At 43.3% G+C, this 22,792-nt stretch overlaps 1 protein-coding gene across 3 annotated transcripts in view; it reads right to left on the bottom strand.

Annotated features, from left to right (window-relative positions):
• The window catches only part of plxnb1b (plexin b1b), a 192,933-nt gene that overhangs the window by 48,486 nt on the left and 121,655 nt on the right, over window positions 1-22,792 (bottom strand). For 2 of the 3 annotated variants that reach the window (XM_083939246.1, XM_083939247.1), the window contains 2 exons: window positions 5,276-5,404; window positions 2,335-2,435 (listed from right to left, as the gene is read on the bottom strand). In XM_083939246.1, the coding sequence (XP_083795372.1) occupies window positions 2,335-2,435; window positions 5,276-5,404 (230 nt within the window). The remainder of the gene's footprint in view (window positions 1-2,334; window positions 2,436-5,275; window positions 5,405-22,792) is intronic. The other variant, XM_083939248.1, reaches the window with a different exon arrangement.

The following is a 22,792-nucleotide window of genomic DNA, read 5'->3' as shown; positions in this document are numbered from 1 at the left end:
ACCAGTATGTTGACTGCCGCACCAGAGACTAACACACTGGATCTGTTGTATGCAAATGCTAAGGATGCATACAGTTCCACAGCCCTCCCCCTCTTGGAAGATCTGACCACAACCTGGTTCTGCTGACCCCTAAGTATATTCCCCTTGTTCAGCAGCAGCCTGTCCACACTAGGAGCGTGAGGAGGTGGACTCAGGAGGCTGCTGACGCACTACAGGACTGCTTTGAGTCGACAGACTGGGATGCACTTGTTGAGCCACATGGAGGGGATCTGGACAGCATGGCCGACTGCATCAGAGAATACATTAGGTTCTGTGAATACACCATCATGCCAACCCGGACTGTAAGCCACTTCCCTCATAATAAGCTGTGGATCACCAATGACATGAAAGCCCTTCTTAACAAGAAGAAGAGGGCGTTCATGTCTGGAGACAGGGAAGAACTGAGTAGGTTCAGCTCACAGCCTTCTGTCGTCTCCATGACACCCCCAGACTCCCACACACCCTCACTGCCCCAAATGCTTCCTCCCCTCAATCCCCTGCTGTGAGCTCTCCTGTGCAGCACCTCTCCTCCTCCTACTCCTCTGCCTCCTCCTCCTCCTCCACCATCTCCCAGCTGGAGAGACTCCACCAGCATAAGGCTGCAGACCCTGATGGTATCAGCCCCAGGATCCTGAAGACATGTGCAAGCCAGCTGTCTCCTGTCTTACAACACCTCTACAACCTGAGCCTTGGTCAGGAGAGAATACCAAGACTTCCTGCCTGATACCTGTTCCAAAGAAGTCGACACCATCAGACCTCAATGACTATCGACCAGTGGCCCTCACATCTCACGTCATGAAGGGGCTGGAGAGACTGGTTTTGGTCAATCTGAGGCCGCAGGTGAGAGCCCTGCTAGATAGACCCTCTGCAATTTGCTTACCAGCCCCACTTGGGAGTTGATGAAGCTGTCATCTACCTGCTGCAATGAGCCCATTTGAACCTGGATGGTGGAGGAGGGACTGTGAGAATCACATTCTTTGATTTCTCTAGTGCTTTTAACACCATTCAGCCACTTCTACTGGGGGAGAAGCTGCAGGTGATGGGAGTAGATGACACAATGAGGTGTTATCACTGCAAGTTAATATTGTCATGTGGGTGTGTTCAGGCCTGGACTCTTGTCAGGCATCAGACATTTGAGGCTGATTGAATAATGTATGGTCAAGTTGGCGATACGGCTGACTTTGGCACCACGCCATTCCCACATGGTGCAATGAAAAGTCTTCAGTATTGTTTAATCACATGTGGTAACATAGTTTTGATCTATTTTTCAAGTTGATCATGTTAAATCTCTAATAGGAGTTTATTAAAATATAAAGACATGTACAAATGTGACTTCCTGTTGCCTGCAGGGGTGCTATGGCTGAGTCAATTTTAAAATGTTCAAATTAAAATTTTCCCAGTACTTTTTTTTTTTTAATTGCACTATAAACATAACAAAGCCCTTTCATTTTGGGCGACAAGTGCCTGACGCAGGATAGCTGCAGGTGCACGTGAGTCCAGTGCTGCCCGTGGTCTCACAGCCGGTTACTGAGTGATTTCTGATTTCTGATAGGAGCATTAAAAGTATTTGTTGTTCTAACATAAATGTGCTTTGTTTGTACCTTTCTTTGACAATAGCTTATGGTGTATTTAGAGCTGTAGTTTCACTTTAACGGCGCTGTGTCAGACTATCAGACTGACGGCACAGCCTTAATTTGCTGACTATTTATTAATTCCCCTGAAACGTGGGTTTGGTTACAGTTATTTTCTGTCGATTTAATGAAAAGAGAAACAATCTGTGGCCACCTGTTATAACACACTCCTTTGGCTAACTTCATCTTCACACGATCTCAGCCTGTAAAGTGCATGATTTATGACACTGTTATATACATGATAGAGCAAAATATGAAACGAGACGTTTTCTATTGTCATATGATACATATCTCCATATCACACAGTCCTAGTGCTCTGGGCCTAAAAATAATAATTCCTTCAATTTCAAAAGGGCCTTCGCTGGCCCGCCTTTCATCTGTGTACAGGCCCTAATAATAATACTACCTACTATCTTCTCTTATTTTTTGACTTAAAGATCAAGATCAAATTGAATGGTGAGGTTCTTGACAATACTCAGCCCTAATATCTGATGACTGTATCTGAAAAGAATCCAAAACTTGTACTACGAGTATAACCAATGAGCTACGTTGTTTGTTAGATTAGATTTTTTTACGCCTCAATCTTGACTTCTTATTCAGTTTTTCTCATTCAGTTTTGGCCACACTTTCTAGGATGCTAGATTAGTACATGTGTTTCTCTTACCTTGCCTCCAGGACACACCAGCCACAGTAGGGGTCGTGGGCCAGCAGGCAGGAGTGGCAGTCTGGGTGCTGCTGGCATTCAGCCACAGGCCTCTTCTGTAGCTGGAACCAGGACAACAAATTCATGTTCAGTCGTGCATACCATGCACACTAAGCTCCCAGAAATCTGATTAAAAGGAATAGGTGGCCCACATTTTCAGGTGGAACAATGCAAAATGAAAATATGGTCATTAGAATAATCCTAACTACAGGCTGCTTTACTGGAAGAGAAAGAATTGGGGCAGACACAAGAGGGTCAAACTGTTTTCTCTTTAGCTTTACTACGACAACAAAGGATAGATGCTTCTAGAAACAAAAGCATGAAATGAGACTACAAGTGTGAAATTACTGTAATGTTGCATCTCTGTGTGTGCATATAGAGCCGTACTAGGTGGCAGCCTGTAACAGCAGCTCCTGTGGGTTTTTAAGTTTTTAAAAAGTTTTTGTTGTGTTTGTGTTCTGGTTTTTGCTGAACTTTTGGTGACTCTTCTCCGGAGACTGGGAGAGGACGAACACCTTTCTTTTTTCTTTTTTTTTTGAACTTTTACGTCACTTTTTGTGATGTTTTTGTTTTTGTGATGGTTTTGGTAACCCTAGCAACGGAGGGTCAGGAGCGTATCACTGAGAGCATTGTTTACACACGTGACCAGCTGATTGCGCTGTGTGAACCTGCACTGCTGCCCGGAGCCAGACCTGAGGTCCTGAAGAAGCTGCGGAGGAGACGCCGTGGATGCAGAGCTGGAGTGAAACGGAGGGTGAAGAGGAGGAGTAACAGACCGGCTGTACCGGCAATCGTCATGGGAAACGTGAGGTCTCTGGGGAACAAGACGGACGAGATCGCCGCGCTGATAAAGGCTCAGAGGGAATATCGTGAGTGCAGTGTGTTGTGTTTCAGGGAGACATGGCTTCACTCACACATCCCAGACCACAGCGTGGTGATTCCCGGCTTCAGCACTGTTCGGGCGGACAGGGACGTGACAAGCAGCGCAAAAGAAAAAAGGAGGAGGGATTGCACTGTACGTGAGTGAGAGGTGGTGTTATCCCGGGCATGTTCATGTGAAGAAACGTTTCTGTACCCCGGACATTGAACTGTTGACTGTGGGGATGAGGCCTTATTATTTGCCCCGGGAATTCACGTCTGCCACCATTATCGATGTGTACGTTCCTCCTTCAGCTGATGCAGCGCTGGCCTGTGACGTCATCCATTCCGCTGTTGCCCAGATACAGACGCAGCATCCTAACGCATTTATTGTCATCAATGGGGATTTCAATCACGTCTCACTGGATAAAACCCTTCCAACATTTCACCAGTATGTTGACTGCCCCACCAGAGACTAACACACTGGATCTGTTATATGCAAATGCAAGAATGCATACAGTCCCACAGCCCTCCCCTTCTTGGAAGATCTGACCACAACCTGGTTCTGCTGACCCCTAAGTATATTCCCCTTGTTCAGCGGCAGCCTTACCACACTAGGAGCGTGAGGAGGTGGACTCAGGAGGCTGCTGACGCACTACAGGACTGCTTTGAGTCAACAGACTGGGATGCACTTGTTGAGCCACATGGAGAGGATCTGGACAGCATGGCCGACTGCATCAGAGAATACATTAGGTTCTGTGAATACACCATCATGCCAACCCGGACTGTAAGCCACTTCCCTAATAATAAGCCGTGGATTACCAATGACCTGAAAGCCCTTCTTAACAAGAAGAAGAGGGCGTTCATGTCTGGAGACAGGGAAGAACTGAGTAGGTTCAGCTCACAGCCTTCTGTCGTCTCAATGACACCTCCAGACCCCCACACACCCTCACTGCCCCAAATCCTTCCTCCTCTCAATCCCCTGCTGTGAGCTCTCCTGTGCAGCACCTCTTCTCCTCCTCCTCCACGTCCTACTCCTCCTCCTCCACCTTCACGTCCTCCTCCACCTCCCCATCCTCCACTGAAGACACCAGCAGCCTCCTCTGCATGACTGTGACTGCAGGCAAGGTTAGGAGACAGCTGAAGAGACTCCATCAGCATAAGGCTGCAGACCCTGACGGTAGGATCCTGAAGACATGTGCCAGCCAGCTGTCTCCTGTCCTACAACACCTCTACAACCTGAGCCTTGGTCAGGAGAGAATACCAAGACTTCCTGCCTGATACCTGTTCCAAAGAAGTCGACACCATCAGACCTCAATGACTATCGACCAGTGGCCCTCACATCTTACGTCATGAAGGTGCTGGAGAGACTGGTTTTGGTCAACCTGAAGCCGCAGGTGAGAGCCCTGCTAGACCCTCTGCAATTTGCTTACCAGCCCCACTTGGGAGTTGATGAAGCTGTCATCTACCTGCTGCAATGAGCCCATTTGAACCTGGATGGTGGAGGAGGTACTGTGAGAATCACATTCTTTGATTTCTCTAGTGCACCACCATTCAGCCACTGCTACTGGGGGAGAAGCTGCAGGTGATGGGAGTAGATTACACAATGATCTCCTGGATTACTGACTACCTGACAGGCAGGCCACAGTTTGTCCGTATGGGCAGTTATCTGTCTGATGTGTGTTCTTCTCCAGAAGGCTGCTTCAGCTTCGCTGTCGTAGCAATATATACAGGAAATCTTTCCTGCCACAATCCATCACAGTATATAATAACTCTCTCACCTCTGCCTGAAAGAGAACGCTGGTCTCTCTACTGTTTTGTTGTATATATTATTATTGTTATAGTATATTTTGCAAATTTTGTTGTATATATTATTATTGTTTTTTGTTTATAGCACACTGTGCACTGTATATATACACTATGTATATATTGGATTCTATTTATGTTATGTACAAAGTGTTTATTTGCTGACCCACTACTGCTGTTACAAAATAATTTCCCAGTCAGCCAGATCATAAAAGTAATTCTATTCTATTCTATATACCATGTTCTGAGTCATGATAAAGAGATGTTCCTCTTTCTGGTCCAGGATGAGGTCTGAGCTGATGGCTGTGTTCTTCTGAATGGAGATGACAGAGTACTCCTCCACTTCACCATTCGGTCCCAGGAACACCTGAGAAAGTTTACAATAGCACATGAATATTGGGATTATATCATGATTCATGAGAATGCTGAAAAAAACGGACTTACTGATGATCTGATCACTCAGAACAGATGTTAAAACCAGGTGAAAACAGACTCTGACACTGATCTGATGGTAAGTAGGGCTACTCAATACAGCACAAATCATAAACTGTTATTTTTGGTCAATATTAAGATCACAATTTTTAGCACGATGACTCATTGACTTCCAAAACATCATGTATTTTTGAATTAAAACATTTTTTTTTAAATTGTCTTAACAGTGGATCTTCCTGAACTTTAAATACGGTACAGGCACTTCTGTAAGCGTACAGAGGTGGACCACGGTCCGTAAATGTGGTATACAAAGCATTAATATAGCGAATATACAGTCTTAAAATTCGGAGTTCCCCCCGGACCTTTAGTCTCCGGCTTGGCTCGCACCTGGTGCGAGTTGGAGTAGTAGAGCAGGCAGCGGCAGACAGGCATAGCCATATGGCGTTATATTTGTGCCACATTAGTGAAGGAGCAAAGTGAGATTTTGAGAACAGACAAATACATTTTCTCTCAATCTCTCATCTTCAACCGCTTATCTGGGGTCGGGTCGCGGGGGCAGCAACTTTAGCAGGGGACCCCAAACTTCCCTTTCCCGGGCCACATTAACCAGCTCTAACTGGGGGATCCCGAGGCGTTCCCAGGCCAGTGTGGAGATATAATCTCTCCACCTAGTCCTGGGTCTTACCCGAGGCCTCCTCCCAGCTGGACGTGCCTGGAACAACTCCCTAGGGAGGCGCCCAGGGGGCATCCTTACTAGATGCCCGAACCACCTCAACTGGCTCCTCACGGATGGCTGAACTTCTCACCCTATCTCTAAGAGAGACTCCAGCCACCCTCCTGAGAAAACCCATTTCAGCCGTTTGTACCCGCAACCTTGTTCTTTCGGTCATGACCCAGCTTTCATGACCATAGGTGAGGGTAGGAACAAAGATTGACCGATAGATTGAGAGCTTTGCCTTCCGACTCAGCTCTCTTTTCGTCAAAACGGTGTGGTAGAGCAACTGCAACACCGCCCCCGCTGCTCTGATTCTCCGGCCAAACTCGCCCTCCATCGTTCCCTAACTCGTGAACATGATCCCGAGGTACTTGAACTCCTTCACTTGGGGTAAGGACTCATTCCCTACCCGGAGTAAGCAATCCACCAGTTTCCTGCTGAGAGCCATGGCCTCAGATTTAGAGGTGCTGATCCTCATCCCAGCCGTTTCACACTCAGCTGCGAATCAATTCAGTGAGTGCTGAAGGTCACTGACCGACGATGCCATCAGGACCACATCATCTGCAAAAAGCAGAGACGAGATCCTCAGCCCACCGAACTGCAACCCCTTCCCACCACGACTACGCCTCGCTTTGCTGTCCAAGAAAATCACTAACAGGATTGGTGACAAAGCGCACCCCTGGCGGAGGCCAACCCCCATCAAGAACGAATCCGACTTACTGCCGAGGATCCAGACACAGCTCTCGCTTTGGGTGTACAGAGATTGGATGGCCCACAGAAGTGATCCCCTCACTCCATACTCCCGCAGCACCTCCCACAGTATCTCCCGGGGGACACATGTAGACTGGATGGGCATACTCCCAGGCCCCCTCCAGGATCCTTGCGAGAGTGAAGAGCTGGTCCGTTGTTCCACGTCCAGGACGGATTCCCATGGTTCCTCTTCAATCTGAGGTTCGACTATAGGACAAACCCTCCTTTCCAGCACCTTGGAGTAGACTTTACCAGGGAGGCTGAGTAGTGTGATACCCCTGTAATTGGCACACACCCTCTGGTTCCCCTTTTAAACAGAGGAACCACCACCCCAGCCTGCCACTCCCTTGGAGTGTCAACCAAGACAGCCCCTCCAAACCCAAAGCTTTCAGCATTTCTGGACGAATCTCATCAATCCCTGGGGCTTTGCCACTGTGGAGTTTTTTGACTACCTCAGTGACTTCCGACAGAGATATTGACAATGATTCCCCATGAGCCTCCAGCTTTGCCTCTAAAAAAGAGGGCGTGTTAGTCGGATTAAGGAGGTTTCTCAAAGTGCTCCTTCCACCGCCTGATTACCTCATCGGTTGAGGTCACCAGCGTCCCGTCCTTAATGTAAACAGCTTGGACGGTTCCCCGTTTCCCCCTCCTGAGATGTTGAATGGTTTTCCAGAAGCAACTTGGTGCCGCCCCCTAAAGTCCTTCTCCATGACTTCTCCGAACTCCTCCCACACCCGCTGCTTTGCCTCTGACACAGCAGAGGTTGCAGCCCTTCTGGCCTGTCGGTACCTTGCAACTGCCTCCGGAGTCTTCTGGGATAACATATCCCGGAAGGCCTCCTTCTTCAGTCGGACAGCTTCCCTGACCACCAGTGTCCACCACGGTGTTCAAGGGTTACCGCCCCTTGAGGCACCTAAGACCTTGAGGCCACAGCTCACCGCTGCAGCTACTGCTGCCGTAGTGACGGATAAACAGGAAGAGACTGAGTAACATTAGCTGTCTTCCTGGATGCCTCTATGTTTAGTTTTTCATGAAGGTGTCAAACATAACGTGCCATACCTATCTGATCAGTCTTTATAGTTTTGTTTGAGTAAATGTGTCAGTCGCGTTCTGTTTGTTGCTTGTTGTTACGGTAACAGGAAGAGAGAGAGTAACCGCTTTACATTTAAACATCAACTAGTTCTACTCAAGCACTCACAGCTCTCCTTCTTTCAGCCGCTTTCTTGCTAATTAAACGTTACACGTGGCTAGCCACTAGCTTAGCAGTTAGCTTCACGGCTGGTGATGGCTTTCCCCGCTCTCTCTCCTGCTCTCTCTTGCTCAGAGTGTCTTATGTTTAGCTACTCCTCTGCCTCCTTTAGTGATAATGGTAGATGTAATAACAAAACCAAAGACATGGTGGTGACCTTCTCCAACAAGCAGAGGGAACTGGCTGCATCAGCAAACACCGTGATCCACAAGAAGCCTGTTGAAGCAGTTGAGGAGTACAGGTACCTGGGCACCATCTTTGACAGCCTGCTGAAATTCTTCTCCAACACAGAGGAGATTCTCAGGAAATGTCAGCAGCGGAAATACCTCCTTAGGAAGCTCAATTCCTTTGGAGTCAGCAAGAACATCCTCCTGACCTTTTACTACTCCTTCATCGAGAGCATCATCAGGTTCTCCATCACATGCTGGTTCGACTCCACCAGCCTCCAGAACAGAAACCGCCTGCAGAGCGTAGCCACGGTCTGCTCTAAGATCATTGGACTTCCTGTTAAAACTCTGTCGACCATCCACGAGCAGCAGACACTCAGGTTAGCTGGTCGGATCATGCAGGACCCCTCTCACGCTCTCTTCTCAGCGTTTGAGTGGCTCCCCTCAGGACGCCGTCTTCGCTGTCCCTGCTGCAGGACACAGAGGAGAAGAGCAACCTTCATCCCATGGGCTGTCCAGCTCCTCAACTCCTGACCCCTCTGACCATCCCCTCCCCACTCTTGACACCCTCCCCTGGACACTTCACCCCCCCCACTCCAGACACCCTCCCTGGACACCTCACCCCCCTCTCCCCCCCGGACACTCCTCCCTTCCCTGGTCAACTTGATTCTGTTAGTTATGTTAATTTATGGTATTAATGCACTACTCCACTTTACTCTGTCTATCAGGTCTTATATTGTATCCATCACAGCACTATGGTCACTTTATTCTTCAGTATTCATCTGTTACACAGAGCTAGCATATATTTAGACTGCTGTTTTCCTGCCATGCACCACTATCACTTTATTATCTAGCTTATAGTTATATATTATATTTACACTCTATTACTGCACTATAGTTCTGTTTACGTCTGCTCATTACACACATGTATCATGTCTGACCTCATCTGAATCCGTTCACTGTCCACTTATATCTTTTCGGCACTACAGTTCTGTTCATACCTGTTTTTAACAGTCTACTGCATGTTAACATTGTTTACATCATATACACCCGTTCACATGTCTGCTTACATCTGATACACACATGTCTTTCTACATCTCACGCCGACTATGTTCTCTGTATCTAACCTGTACTAACACACTAACATCCTGACACTTATTCTACCTGTACTAACACACTAACATCCTGACACTTACTCTTCTCTTACACTTTATTCTTGTGTTAGGTTAAAATGTTTTTGTATAATTGCACTGTCGTTATTTGCTGCTCTGTGTGCCCTGAATTGCCCCCCGGGGACAAATACAGTTTTTTGAATTGAATTGAATTGAATCAGTGTAGTGTATTTGTAGCGCTGGAGGCGAGGCTCAGTGAGTTAGAGGCACGGCTCAGCACCATGGAAGCTCAGTCTTGTGCTACGGTAGCTAGCCTGCCACCTATAACTTTAGCCGGTGCAAAGCCACATAGTGTAATGTTAGCTTCTGCTAACCCTCCCCTGGCAATCCCTGAGCAGCCAGGGTCCTCCTGCGTGACTGTGAGAGGAAAGCATAGTTCTAAATCGAAGCCCATGGTTAACCATCCACCCGTTCACGTTTCAAACAAGTTTTCTCCACTCAGTGACACACATGCAGAGGAAACAACACTGGTTATTGGCAGCTCCATTCTGAGAAATGTGAACTTAGTGACACCAGGGACCATAGTAAAATGCCCCCCAGGGGCCAGAGTGGGCGACATTGAGTCCTATTTGAAACTGCTAGCTAAGGATAAACGTAAATATGATAAGATTGTTATTCATGTCGGCGGTAATGACACCCGATTACGTCAATCGGAGATCACTAATATTAATGTGGAGTCGGTGTGTGCATATGCAAAAACTATGTCTCTGTAATTTTCTCTGGTTCCCATCCCAACTTCACTTGCGATGACATGTATAGCAGCATGTCATCATTCCTTCACTGGCTGTCTGGATGGTGCCCGGTAAATAATGGGGAAAACCTGGTCGTATTAGGAGAGATGGTATTCATCCTACTTTGGAGGGTGTTGCTCTCCCATCTAAGAACCTGGACGCAGTTGTTAGCGGTCTTAAACCATATCAACCCAGTGTTGGGATCAGGAAGCAGAGTCACAGTTTAATACACCACTCTGCGCTGCCCTTATCGCAGGTGCCCAGGAAGTAGAGTGGCAGTCTAACACACCTCTCTGCGCTCCCTGAGGAGTATTTTCCAGCTCAGTATAGTATACAAACGCTGTGTGCCCCACGATCATCTAAATTAATCAGATCAAAAATGAACAGAAGAAGCGCTATACAGAAAAACTTGATACAAATCAACACCAAATCTGCGATAATACAACAAAATCAGAAAATAAAATGTGGGCTTTTAAACATCAGATCTCTGTCATCTAAAGCTGTATTAGTAAACGATCTGATATCAGATAACCATATTGATTTACTCTGTCTGACTGAAACATGGCTGTGTCATGAAGAATATATTAGCCTAAATGAATCCACTCCTCCCAGTCATATTAATACTCATATTCCTCGAGGCAGTAGTCGAGGAGGAGGCGTTGCAGCTATTTATGACTCAGGCCTATTAATAAACCCTAAACCTAAACTAAATTATAATTCATTTGAAAGTCTTGTTCTTTGTCGTTCACATTCAACCTGGAAAAATGTGCAGCCAATTATACTTGTTATAGTGTACTGTGCTCCTGGTTCGTACTCAGAATTTTTATCTGAATTCTCAGAGTTTCTGTCAAATTTAGTCCTTAAATCTGATAAAGTAATCATTGTAGGAGATTTTAATATTCATGTGGACGTTGTTAATAATAGCCTTAGTACTGCGTTTATCTCTATTAGATTCAATTGGTTTTAGTCAAAGTGTACATAAACCTACTCACTGTTTTAATCACACCCTCGACCTTGTTTTGGCTTATGGTGTGGAAATCAATGACTTAATAGTCTTTCCACAGAATCTTATTTTATCAGACCATTATTTAATAACTTTTGAATTCTTATTACAGGACTACTCACCTCCAGGCAAAAGTTTCTACACTAGATGTTTATCTGATAGTGCTATAACTAAATTTAAGGAATCAATTCCATCTGTATTTAATTTAATGCCTTATCCTAATATTCCAGATTCCTGCACTAACGTTAGTTTCTCTGAAATTGATCACCTTGTCGACAGTGTTGCAGGCTCACTACGAACAACACACGACTCTGTTGCTCCGTTAAAAAAGAAGATAATGAAACAGAGGAAGTTAGCTCCGTGCTATAACTCACAAACCCGTGAATTAAAACAAGTATCGCGAAAATAAGAAAGTAAATGGCGCTCTACTAAATTGGAGGAATCTCGCTAAGCTTGGCATGAAAGTCTAAATACATATAGGAAGGCCCTCCGTAATGCGAGGGCAGCCTATTACTCATCTTTAATAGAGGAGAATAAGAACAATCCTAGATTTCTTTTCAGCACTGTAGCCAGGCTGACAGAGAGCCACAGCTCTATTGAGCGATGTATTCCTATAACCCTCAGTAGTAACGACTTCATGACCTTATTTAATGACAAAATTATAACTATTAGAGACAAAATCAACTCACTTGGCACCAATTTTTCTTACGACCTGATATGTTCTTGGACTGCTTTTCTACAGTCGACCTTAACAAATTAACATGAACTATTTCAGCATCAAAGCCCTCTACTTGTCTCCTAGACTCTATTCCAACTAGGTTACTTAAAGAAGTGTACCTATAATTAGCACTCCTGTATTAGATATGATTAACATGTCTTTATCAGCAGGTTTTGTACCACAGTCTTTTAAAGTAGCTATAATTAAACCTCTTATTAAAAAGCCCAGTCTTAATCCTGAGGTACTAGCCAACTATAGACCTACATCTAACCTTCCTTTTCTCTCTAAGATCCTCGAGAAATTAGTCGCCAATCAGCTGTGTGACTTTTAACATAATAAGTTATTTGAGAACTTCCATTCAGGATTTAGAATGAATCATAGCACTGAGAGAGCACTGGTAAAAAATGACTAACGACCTTCTAAAAGCTTCAGACAAAGGACTTGTCTCTGTACTTGTTTGACTAGATCTTAGTGCTGCCTTCGACACTATTGACCATCACATCCTGCTACAGAGACTGGAGTATCTAATTGGCATTAAAAGGAACCGCACTGAGGTGGTCATATTTATCAGATAGATCTTAGTTTGTACATGTTAACGACAAATCCTCCATAAACTTTCATTGTTATGCTGATGATACACAATTATATTTGTCGATCAAACCAGACAAAACCGATCAGTTAGATGAACTTCAAATGTGCATTAAGGAAATAAAAAGCTGGATGACCTGCAATTTTCTGATGTTAAACTCAGATAATACCGAAGTCATTGTACTTAGCCCCAAAGGCCTCCGAAACTCAATAGCTAAAGACATTGTTACTCTGGATAATGTTGTGTTGTCCTCCAGCACCACAGTAAGGAATCTGGGTGTTATTTTTGATCAGGATATGTCCTTCGATTCTCACATAAAACTTAAGACAAGGAATGCATATTTTCACCCGCGTTATATTGCGAAAATTAGGAACATTGTGTCTCAGAAAAATGCAGAAAATCTAGTCCACTTGTTACTTCTAGGCTGGACTACTGCAACTCCTTATTATCAGGCTGCTCCAATAAGTCTGTTAAGAGTCTTTAGTTGGTCCAAAATGCTGCAGCTCGTGTACTAACTAAAACAAACATATTTCTCTTCTCCTGTATTAGCTTCTTTGCACTGGATACCTGTAAAATCTAGAATAGAATTTAAAAACCCTTCTCCTTACCTACAAAGCTCTTATTGGTCAGGCTCCGTTGTATCTTAAAGAGCTCATGGTACTGTATTACCCGACTAGATCGCTGCGCTCTGAGAATGCAGGGCTTCTCGTCGTTCCTAGAGTCTCCATAAGTAGAATGGGAGGCAGAGCCTTCAGCTACCAAGCTCCTCTCCTGCGGAACCAACTCCCAAGTGTTATTCGGAATACAGACACTGTCCCCATATTTAAGAGAAAACTTAACACTTTCCTTTTTGATAAAGCTTACAGCTAGGGCTTACGAGCCCTTAGCAATGTTGTTATTTTTAAGCTGATTTTGTTCTGCTTAATTATGCTGCTATAGGCTTAGTCTGCTGGCCGATAATACTTTTCCAGATACTCTGACCTGCCGTGGTCCTGAATGACGCTTCCTGCTACTATTATAATTTATAACCTTAGCTGTGCTTGTTTCTACTATTCTGCTGTATTAACTGCCATAACATATAAGTCATATTCACATTACTATAGATATTATTATAGTTACTGGAAGTGTGTCTGTCTCTGTGTCCATCTTTGTCGCTCGCTGTTCATCTGTCCGTCTTTTCTCTCTTTCTCTCTCCTTTTCTTCCTCCCCAACTGGTCAAGACAGCTGGGTCTGTCTGACGTTCCTGCCTGTAATAGGGAAGGTTTTCGTTGCCACCATACTCTACGGGGGAATTGTTGGGTCTATGTTTATCATAAATAAGTCATAGAGTGTGGTCTTTACATAGTTTGTAAAGTGTCCTGAGATAACTTTTGTTATGATTTGGCACTATAAATAAAATTTAATTGAATTTGCATGTTTGCTCTTAATCATTTTGACGTGTAATAATAAACCCTCTAACTAAGTTTCACTCATATGCTCTCTCAAAACTCTTGCTCGCTGATACGCGCTCTCAATCTCTCCCTTCTGTTCGTGCTCAACTTTGCCTTTAGTCTCGCTCAACTTGGTACTATGGCAGGCCAAATGTGCCACAATTCTGCCGTAAATTTTGGCAATTCACGAGTAATTTCGGGCGTTCTAAAAGACTGGTCAGGAAATAAGGTATATTGGAAAAATATATCAGGAAATATAGGCCTATATGTGCATCAGGAGACCACTGATATGTCCATAAAAATATGGAAGAAAACATACAGTAAAAATCTTCAATTTATTGAAAATGTTAGTCATAATGTTCAAAGTTCAAATGTTCAAAGTTTCCCCTTAAAAAATAACAAGAAATGACACAGAGTTGTAAATGAATGAATCTGTCCTTTTTCTCTTTTGCTGCCCCCTCTCCTCCACCTGTTTTGTTGTGGCATCCAGTTTCTGCTGAAAAAACTCACAAAGTCATTAAACGGCATTCTGGGGTCTGTCAGACCTTCAGCACCGTGATTCTGGGGTCTGTCAGACCTTCAGCACCGTGATGCGTTGCACTATTCTTTTTATGGAGTCCTGACTCCATAGGTTCCGGTGGTCTGATTACAGCAGCAGGCATAGTTACAACTGGTTGTTGGGACCTTGTGTAATTATACAATACGGTTGCACATCAACTCTATGTTGAGACTAAAAGCTCGACTTGGACTTACCCCTCAGAGACTTGATTAGGACTTGCTGCTGCCCTTAGAGACTAAAGACTTGACTTGGACTAAAGACTTGACTTGGACTTATCCCTTAGAGACTAGGACTTGACTTGGAATTACCCCTCAGAGACTAAATACTTGACTTGGACTTACCCCTCAGAGACTAGGACTTGACTTGGACTTACCCCTCAGAGACTAAATACTTGACTTGGACTTATCCCTCAGTGACTAGGACTTGACTTGGACTTACCCCTCAGAGACTAAAGACTTGACTTGGACTTACCCCTCAGAGACTTAAGACTTGACTTGGATTTTCCCCTCAGAGACTTAAGACTTGACTTGGATTTACCCCTCAGAGACTAAAGACTTGACTTGGACTTACCCCTCAGAGACTAAAGACTTGACATGGACTTCCCCTCAGAGACTAAAGATTTGATTTTGACTTACAAAATGTGACTTGTGACCATCTCTGGCAGTGACTCAACTTGACTTGATGTCAAATTTCCCTGTTTATTTATTCTGAAGGTTGTTTAATAAACAACAACATTTATTAATGTGTCATTTTAATAACTGAATGAGAAGAGCCTTAAGTATATTAAGGTCTTATAATGCTGTAATTATGTCAAGTTGTGTTTTGCTAGTATTTTTATCCACATTGTGCATTTTACTTATTTCTTCAAATACTTAAGAATATAAAGTATAGAAAACATTAGCACTCAAATCTCTGTAACTCATATCTACATCAAAACAAGATGAACATCAAGGTGTAATTAACATTTCCTATTTAAAAACAACTAATTACCCTTATAATAATGTCAAATGTCCTTTGCCCGAATAGGGGTTTTGAACTTGCAGCTAAACAAGACTGAAGATGAAAGGTAGGTAGGACTTTGAAAATATTACACTGGCATACGTTGTTTAAATTGGTACAGTATGCATAGTATAGGTATATCAATGACAATATACCTTAGATAAGATCTGTCAAAAAGCTATTAAAACATCAACAAACTGTGGACATGCAGCCCACTGCACTACTCTTTATCTAGCCTTAACAGCATAACAGACAGCATGGAAGAAGGATGGACACTAAACTTAAAAGTGATGCATAGAGTGGCAGCTCAGTAGGTAACTGCCTCACAAACTGACACTAACCATACCACTATCAGTCCTTCTCCCAGTTAAAGGCTCACAGTGAGTTTTGGAGTGCCGTCCTATCAATGTTAAGATGCGTTAAATGGCAAACATATATTTCAAATATTTGAAATGTCTACAGATGTTATGAGATTTTTAAAAGCACACTCTACACTAAATGAACAGCATAAACAAGTAGTAGTTGTAGTAGTTTGAGTAAACTTTGCAACAGGAAAGATTTGCCAAAGGTTTGCCGGCATCAACTGGTGTGGTCGGTTTTCCCTGGCATATGATTGGTGGAGGTTCACATCTATTGGCTGAGAAAATTGAGGGGAGGAGATCGTTAGCATCTGACTGTTTAATATGCAACGTGTACTTAACGCGTCCTCAAAGAGTACTTAACACGTATCACGTATCACACATCAAAAAACGTACAAATGTTCCACAATTCCAACCAATCCCCAAAGCATTTCAGTCAAAAGCAACTGGACTTGGTTATTTGTCTAGGAAGACGTTTCACCTCTCATCCAGGAGGCTTCATCAGTTCATGTACGCATCTGACCGTGCTGGCACAAATAACCAAGTCCAGTTGCTTTTGACTGAAATTGCTATGGGGATAACGATGACCTGGACAAATGAGAACATTCACAGGCTTCCAACCAATCAGAGACCTATAAAAACTCAAAGCAGATTGGCTGTTTCGTCTCCAATCAGCTCGCTAGAAGAAGTATTACAGCTACTTCCCGGAAGCATTCAGAAACATCAACAGACCACAGTGGAGCAGTGGAGTTGTTCGACTAAAGCTGGATTTTTTTATTATTTACTATTGTGACCGTGGGTTAAAGTCACCTATACATGGGTAGAATAAGAAATAAAAGATACGGAAACTCCATTCACTGAACGGGACGGTGTAATGGTAAAATTATTACTAGATGTGATGCTTTTTGCAAGGTAAAATAACTAATAACCATGTTGGCTTAAGACTATGTCTGTGCAACATCCTGTGGAACAAATGTACATGTAGCATGACCTTTTGACTTGTACTTATGAAACTGTGACTTCATGAACTCTTTTTGCACTTCTCCAATACCAGACACATCTTCTGAGAAAGCATATGCAGAGGCAGCCTGTTCAGCTAGACGTCTGCTAGCTTAGTTCCTCTTTAAGGTGTTATGTTGGGCGCATGCTCATCTGAAGTGTACTCCACATAGACACCAATGTATGATCATCTTAAGTGTACTCCACATAGACACCAATGTATTATAATCCTATAAATACGCCCTGTTCTTGCATTCTGTGCGCCATAACCTGACATTTGCCTGTGCACATGTTAGCGTATGACACCCTGCGGTATACCCAGTAAATAAAGGCTTGTGCTTGCATCAAGGTCTCAAGAAGTTCTGTTACAAAGAAGAAGATTTCTCGTTGTGTAGCAAAAGAACCAGTGGAAACAGTAATCCTGACTAGTCTAGAAAAGTTTCCATATGATATGACATGTATCTTGAGACATCAGCTGTTGTGGGATGTTAGTTTAACTCCCCCTCTCTCCTGTCTAGTAGTCCTGGCCCACATAACTGGACGATGATGTTTGAACAGCAACACCAAAATGTCCCATCATGGCCAGATGTGTTGCTTTGGTTATATATCATATTGTGGGATAACTTCAGATTCCAGGTTAATTATTAACATGCACACACATTTAAAAGGTCACCACACAGGTGTTACTATTCCTGTTGATGTGAAAAAAAAACAAGCTGGACAAACCCAGCTCCTGGGAATTCTGAACGGACAAATGTCATGACCTAAGTAAATGCTGCAGTTGCACTTATTCAAGACGTATTTTATTTATTGGCGAATTGCAGTGGTATTTTTTTTTTATAGATTTGTTATATATTTTATGTGTATGTTTCATACTGACAGCTAAAACTGTTTAACTGTTGTTAATTGTTTACTAATTAAACTTATGTTCCTTCTGACAAACAGGCAGTTTTTTTTTTCATTTTCACCCTTAACTATGAACCGTACTGTCCTGTACCGTACCGTGACTTTAAAACCAAGGTACGTACAGAACGTACAGAACCGTGACTTTAATATATATATATTGTGTCAGTTCACTAACTGGAGTGGGTTTATTACACACTACTTTGTTGCCAAGGATGTTACAGAGATTCTCTACAGGGTTTAGATCTGGACTCTGGCCATTTCAATGCTTCAATATTCTTAGCTTTAGTGAACTGCTGAACCTGTTTTATAGTGTGACAAGGGGCATTGTCTTCATTAAAATTGCAGCTGATTGGAGACAATTGCAGTGAAGGTATTGCATGTTGATGAAGGAGGTTCACATCAACATTTACATTCATTCAATGTAAGATAGAAAACTCAACTGTAGCTGAATAACAGCCACTGCATGCCTGCTGCACAAACCCCCTCTTTCTTCCAACATGACGCACTGAGCTGACCTTAACAAAACACACATTTTGAGATGGAAGCCTAACGGGTCAGCATCAAGTCTTCATGCAAACATTTAGAGGATGCATGAATCCTCTAAATGCTTTCAGAAATTAGACCTCCCCTAAAATCATACTGGCTCCTGTGTCTTCAACACCAGCTTAACGTCATTTAGCTCTCTTGTTGTTTCCAGTAGCTGTAATCAGTCAATCACTCGTACCATGTTTACTTGCCAGGGCCTGAGGTCAACAACACTTGGAGGGGGCAAAACATTAAATTAGATTTATTTTACAGTAAATATAAACAAACAAGGAGATTTATGGCACCTGATATGAACTCAGTGCCGTAGACATGTCTGAGAAATATTTCACACAAGAATTATTTATTTACTCTATTTATGAACCCTCATTCTTCAGAAATAGATGCGTTAGGATGACCATACTTAACATCTACTGTTCATCTTATCTGCTTCACACTTGAGGGCGTAATGCTGGGGACTAACATGCTTTGTATTGCATTTGGCGCCATTTTGCTAGATAGTGGCGCCATGACAAATCTTCTGTCCTGTAACTTTTGATCCCTAAGTCTCAGTAAACAGACTGACCTTTTGAATAGTGTCCATACCACTTTTTTAGGTGGTGCTGTAGCAGCAACATCTAAATCTAAAGGAAATATTTTGCACACATGGTTGCAGGTTAGTTGCTGAAGACCCAAGGGAGAGCAGTGTCGAGCGTGAAATCGATTGGATGAGTGGTTCTCAAGAATGCTGCAAGCAGCACTCCAGTACAGGCACACCCTTAATGGAAACTGCTCTAGTTATATGGCTTCCAGTCAGTTCCCATGGTTAGTTTAGTTAAATATTTTGTGGCAGAAATAACAAAAGAAACATGATCTTGCTTGGTTGGAATGAAAACCTGCAGCCCTTTACTGGATCAGTTTGAGACACCTGGTCTAACAGAATGCACAAATCTCCAAATCAGTCTGAACACAATAGTTCCTCAAATTCAAATACAAACATCCTGAATTTGACCACATAACCAGCATAAACAAAACACCAGAGAGCACACAGAGCTGCGGTCTAGCAGCAGAGTATGTCTTGTATATCATCATCATTTTCGTATTGTTGCTCATATCCATTGGCCTGGAAATCCAGACCCCCATCTACCCAGACCTAGGGCCTGGCAACGAGCAATAGACCTTACCAACTTAAGGGGCGGCACCAATGCATGCATTTCAAAATAGCACTACGACTGACTACTACCAATCAGAGCAATGAACAAGGTGATGTATCAAGAGGGACGGAAACAAGTCAGAGGCAGAGTTTGTCTCTATCACGACTTTGACGCCGCATCACAGTCCTCATCGGTTATGCCCACCCATAATTGATAGTACGATTTGATTGAGTTAGGATTTTCTGACAAAGTAAATGAGCTTCAATGGTGAGTGCCCAGAGGCAGCTGCAGAGCAAATTTAAATGTGCTACTGTTGCGTCTGGATTTTCGTCTTTGTTATGATCTTAATATGCTTTACAAAATATTATCATTGATCATAATCACTTTAATGTTATCATAACGTTTTATTGTTTGCATCTTAAAAACCGAACTTTCTCTCTGTTTATACCACCAGGTACACCTGGTCACAGTGATGTGCGGCTCAGAGTTTACCTGACTCTGTGTGATGTAACTGTACATTAATGGCCGTCATTGTGCTATTTCTGCATGTGCAGGGGGCCTCGACCCCTCAACCAAAAGCCACCATTAAGAAAAACCATAGACTGTATAAAATATGGACGTAGCCTCTCCGCCCGGGGCCTGTTCTTTCAACTTGATCCAATCATATTCGCCTCTGGGAGCTGCCATCTCCTCAGACTTTGACTCCTCCTCATTTCCTCTTACCAAAAAAGGGCATTGATGTCATAATTGAGGGGAGGAAGATACGTCCGTCTGGATGTATAACGATAACAAAGCTTACGATAACATGGTGTGTTCCTAAACCATCTGTTTGACCAGTTGATCAAAGAGCAAACCATCTTGTCACTGATGGAAACACCTGGACGGCAGTCCAGGTGCAGATGATGGAGTTAGCATGCTAATGATGCTAATCCTGACAACTAGCCTCTGAGGAGAAGTGAGGGTCACTTAACTGTCACTCAAGAGCCCCTAGTTATTCATAAACTTTAACCTCACCCCAAAAAACTAACCTGTTGTCATGGAGATATGACCTTAACATGCAGACTAAAATGTTTTTTGTAAACATGTCCTAAATAGGTTTAATTATGCTGTGAAAATCAGCCTGTTTAACATGGGGGTCAATGAGAAACTGCTCTATTGTTCAAACTACTCCTACTGGATGCTCAGAGAACTGCAGCTTTTGGCACTTCCTGATTGGATCAACCAGGAAGTTGCTGTGGTGGGGGCTTGAGGAAAACGTGACACAAAGAGCCGACTGTGTGAATGTGAGCTCACGATCTGTAAACTCCTGAGGTCAAGGGGCCTCCCAACCAACCTCCTTGCTTCCCTAGCCTTCTCACTTATTAATGATCTAAATAAATATATTCAATTAATACAAAATTTTCTGTGATCAACAAGCCCAGCACTCTGCACTCAGCCTTGTTGAGGATGTCATATCAGAGAAGTTTCACATGATCCGCCCGTTGAGCTGAGCGCTCAAAGGCTGTTCACCATGACTGAAAGGTACGAATACTTCTACTGAGCAGCACCCAGAGCCAGTAGGGACATCCCCTTTAAAGCAGAATGAGCCTCTGTTACCCATGAGAAGAATTTAATTGAATGTTCTACTTCCTGTCCTCCATCCTGGCACTAAACCACAACAAAGTAATACCTGGATCCCAGTCACCAACCATTCTGAAGAAGAAATGTCTTCTTAAACCATTCGTGCAGTTTTCACAAAGAGTCTGACATTCAGCAATGCCTTCTTTTCTTTTGTACTTAGGTAAGAATGTAATCTATGCACACTCAAGAGCACTTGCGTTTTTTCAGTTATACAGCTGTTTAATATTATAGGATTTAGCAACCTATAAGACTGTTTTTTGATCACCTCATTTTATATCCACTACTGTCACTACTAAATATGAGAGCTCGTTTGGTGTTCAGTTCCTGCAGAAGAACCTCCACGTCAGAACTGTTTCAGGTTATTTTTTTGTTTGTTTTTTTACAGTTAGAGTCCAGTGCTCCTTACCTCTCACAGCAGCCAAATTGTATTTAATAACACAAGATCACACAAGAATCACGATCACATGTCACAAAAAAATCCATCTTGTCAGGCTCAAAGTAATGCTTTTGTATTTCATCTAGAAGTCATCTGTCCAATCAGCATCCTGTGGGGAGCTACTGGCAGTTGAGAGGGGAGCGTAAGTTTTTCTTTATTGAGAGAAGGGAACAGCACTGAAGGCTATTCATGATGGAAAAGAGGCTTTCTCTCTTCTCCTGATTGCGAGAGTTTGATAGACAGGTGGTTCATCCAATCACCTGCCAGGTACATTTTGAAAGCTCCTGCCAATCAGTTTCAGTCAGTGTGTTTTCATGCACAGCAATAACTTGAAAATGATCTTTCCCCCGGTTAAGGAAATAATTGGATTATTGAAGTTCCCCATGTATACATGAAAGGGGGTTGAATGGGAAAATGACTCTTCTTTCGGTACAGCTGGACTGAATACAGCTTTTTTTCTGGTTTACCGTTATCAAAATCACAATTGGTTGACTTTTGGACAGAATTATGATAGAAACAGGTCTTCTTTGTAGTGTTAGTTGCCGTGGTAACACTCTATTGTTGTTGTTGTTTTTCACATTGTTTTCAGCACTGTTGGTTCCTGGTTTATTCTATTTCCGGGTCAAAAGCCACTGCTGCGGAGTGGGAGGGGGAGTTTTAACCCACGGAGCATGCGCAGATGCGATAGTAAACCAGGAAGGCTGTTTACATGTACGAATAATTGGGGTACTGAAGGAGTTCTCTAGGTATGTTAGCCGGGGTACGGTGTTTACATGCGTTTGAGAAACCGGAGTATTCCCTTAACCCGAATATAATCGGGTTTTTAAACTGCATGTAAACGCACTGAGTGAGACCTGCTCAGATGGTTCTCTGAAACAAACCACCTGAGAAGTCAGGGTACGGTGCTCCATCCTCTGTAGACTTTCATTTGGGCATTCTTGACTTGATTCTCTCAACTTTTCTTTTCCATTTCTGTGTGTGGCTATGTGCAAGTGCAAGTATCATTCCCTTTTAAAGGGATTGACAAAGCGTTTACCTGCTAATTAGGTTCAACTGGCCGCACTTTCAACTCATAAGGAAATGGGATTTGTCATTATAAAGGTTTATGCTCAGTCTAACAAACGGTTCCATGATACCTTATTGAGGTCAGCTTGGCCTGGTGTTTCAGCATGTGCATTTCCTTATGTATTCCAGAGGGTGGCAGTTGGTGATGCGCTTTTTGTATTCCTAAATAGATGGGGTATT

The sequence above is a fragment of the Echiichthys vipera genome, assembly GCF_963691815.1.
Source record: "Echiichthys vipera genome assembly, chromosome: X".
In the NCBI taxonomy this organism is placed as follows: domain Eukaryota; kingdom Metazoa; phylum Chordata; class Actinopteri; order Perciformes; family Trachinidae; genus Echiichthys; species Echiichthys vipera.
This window is presented reverse-complemented; position numbering and strand designations above follow the sequence as displayed.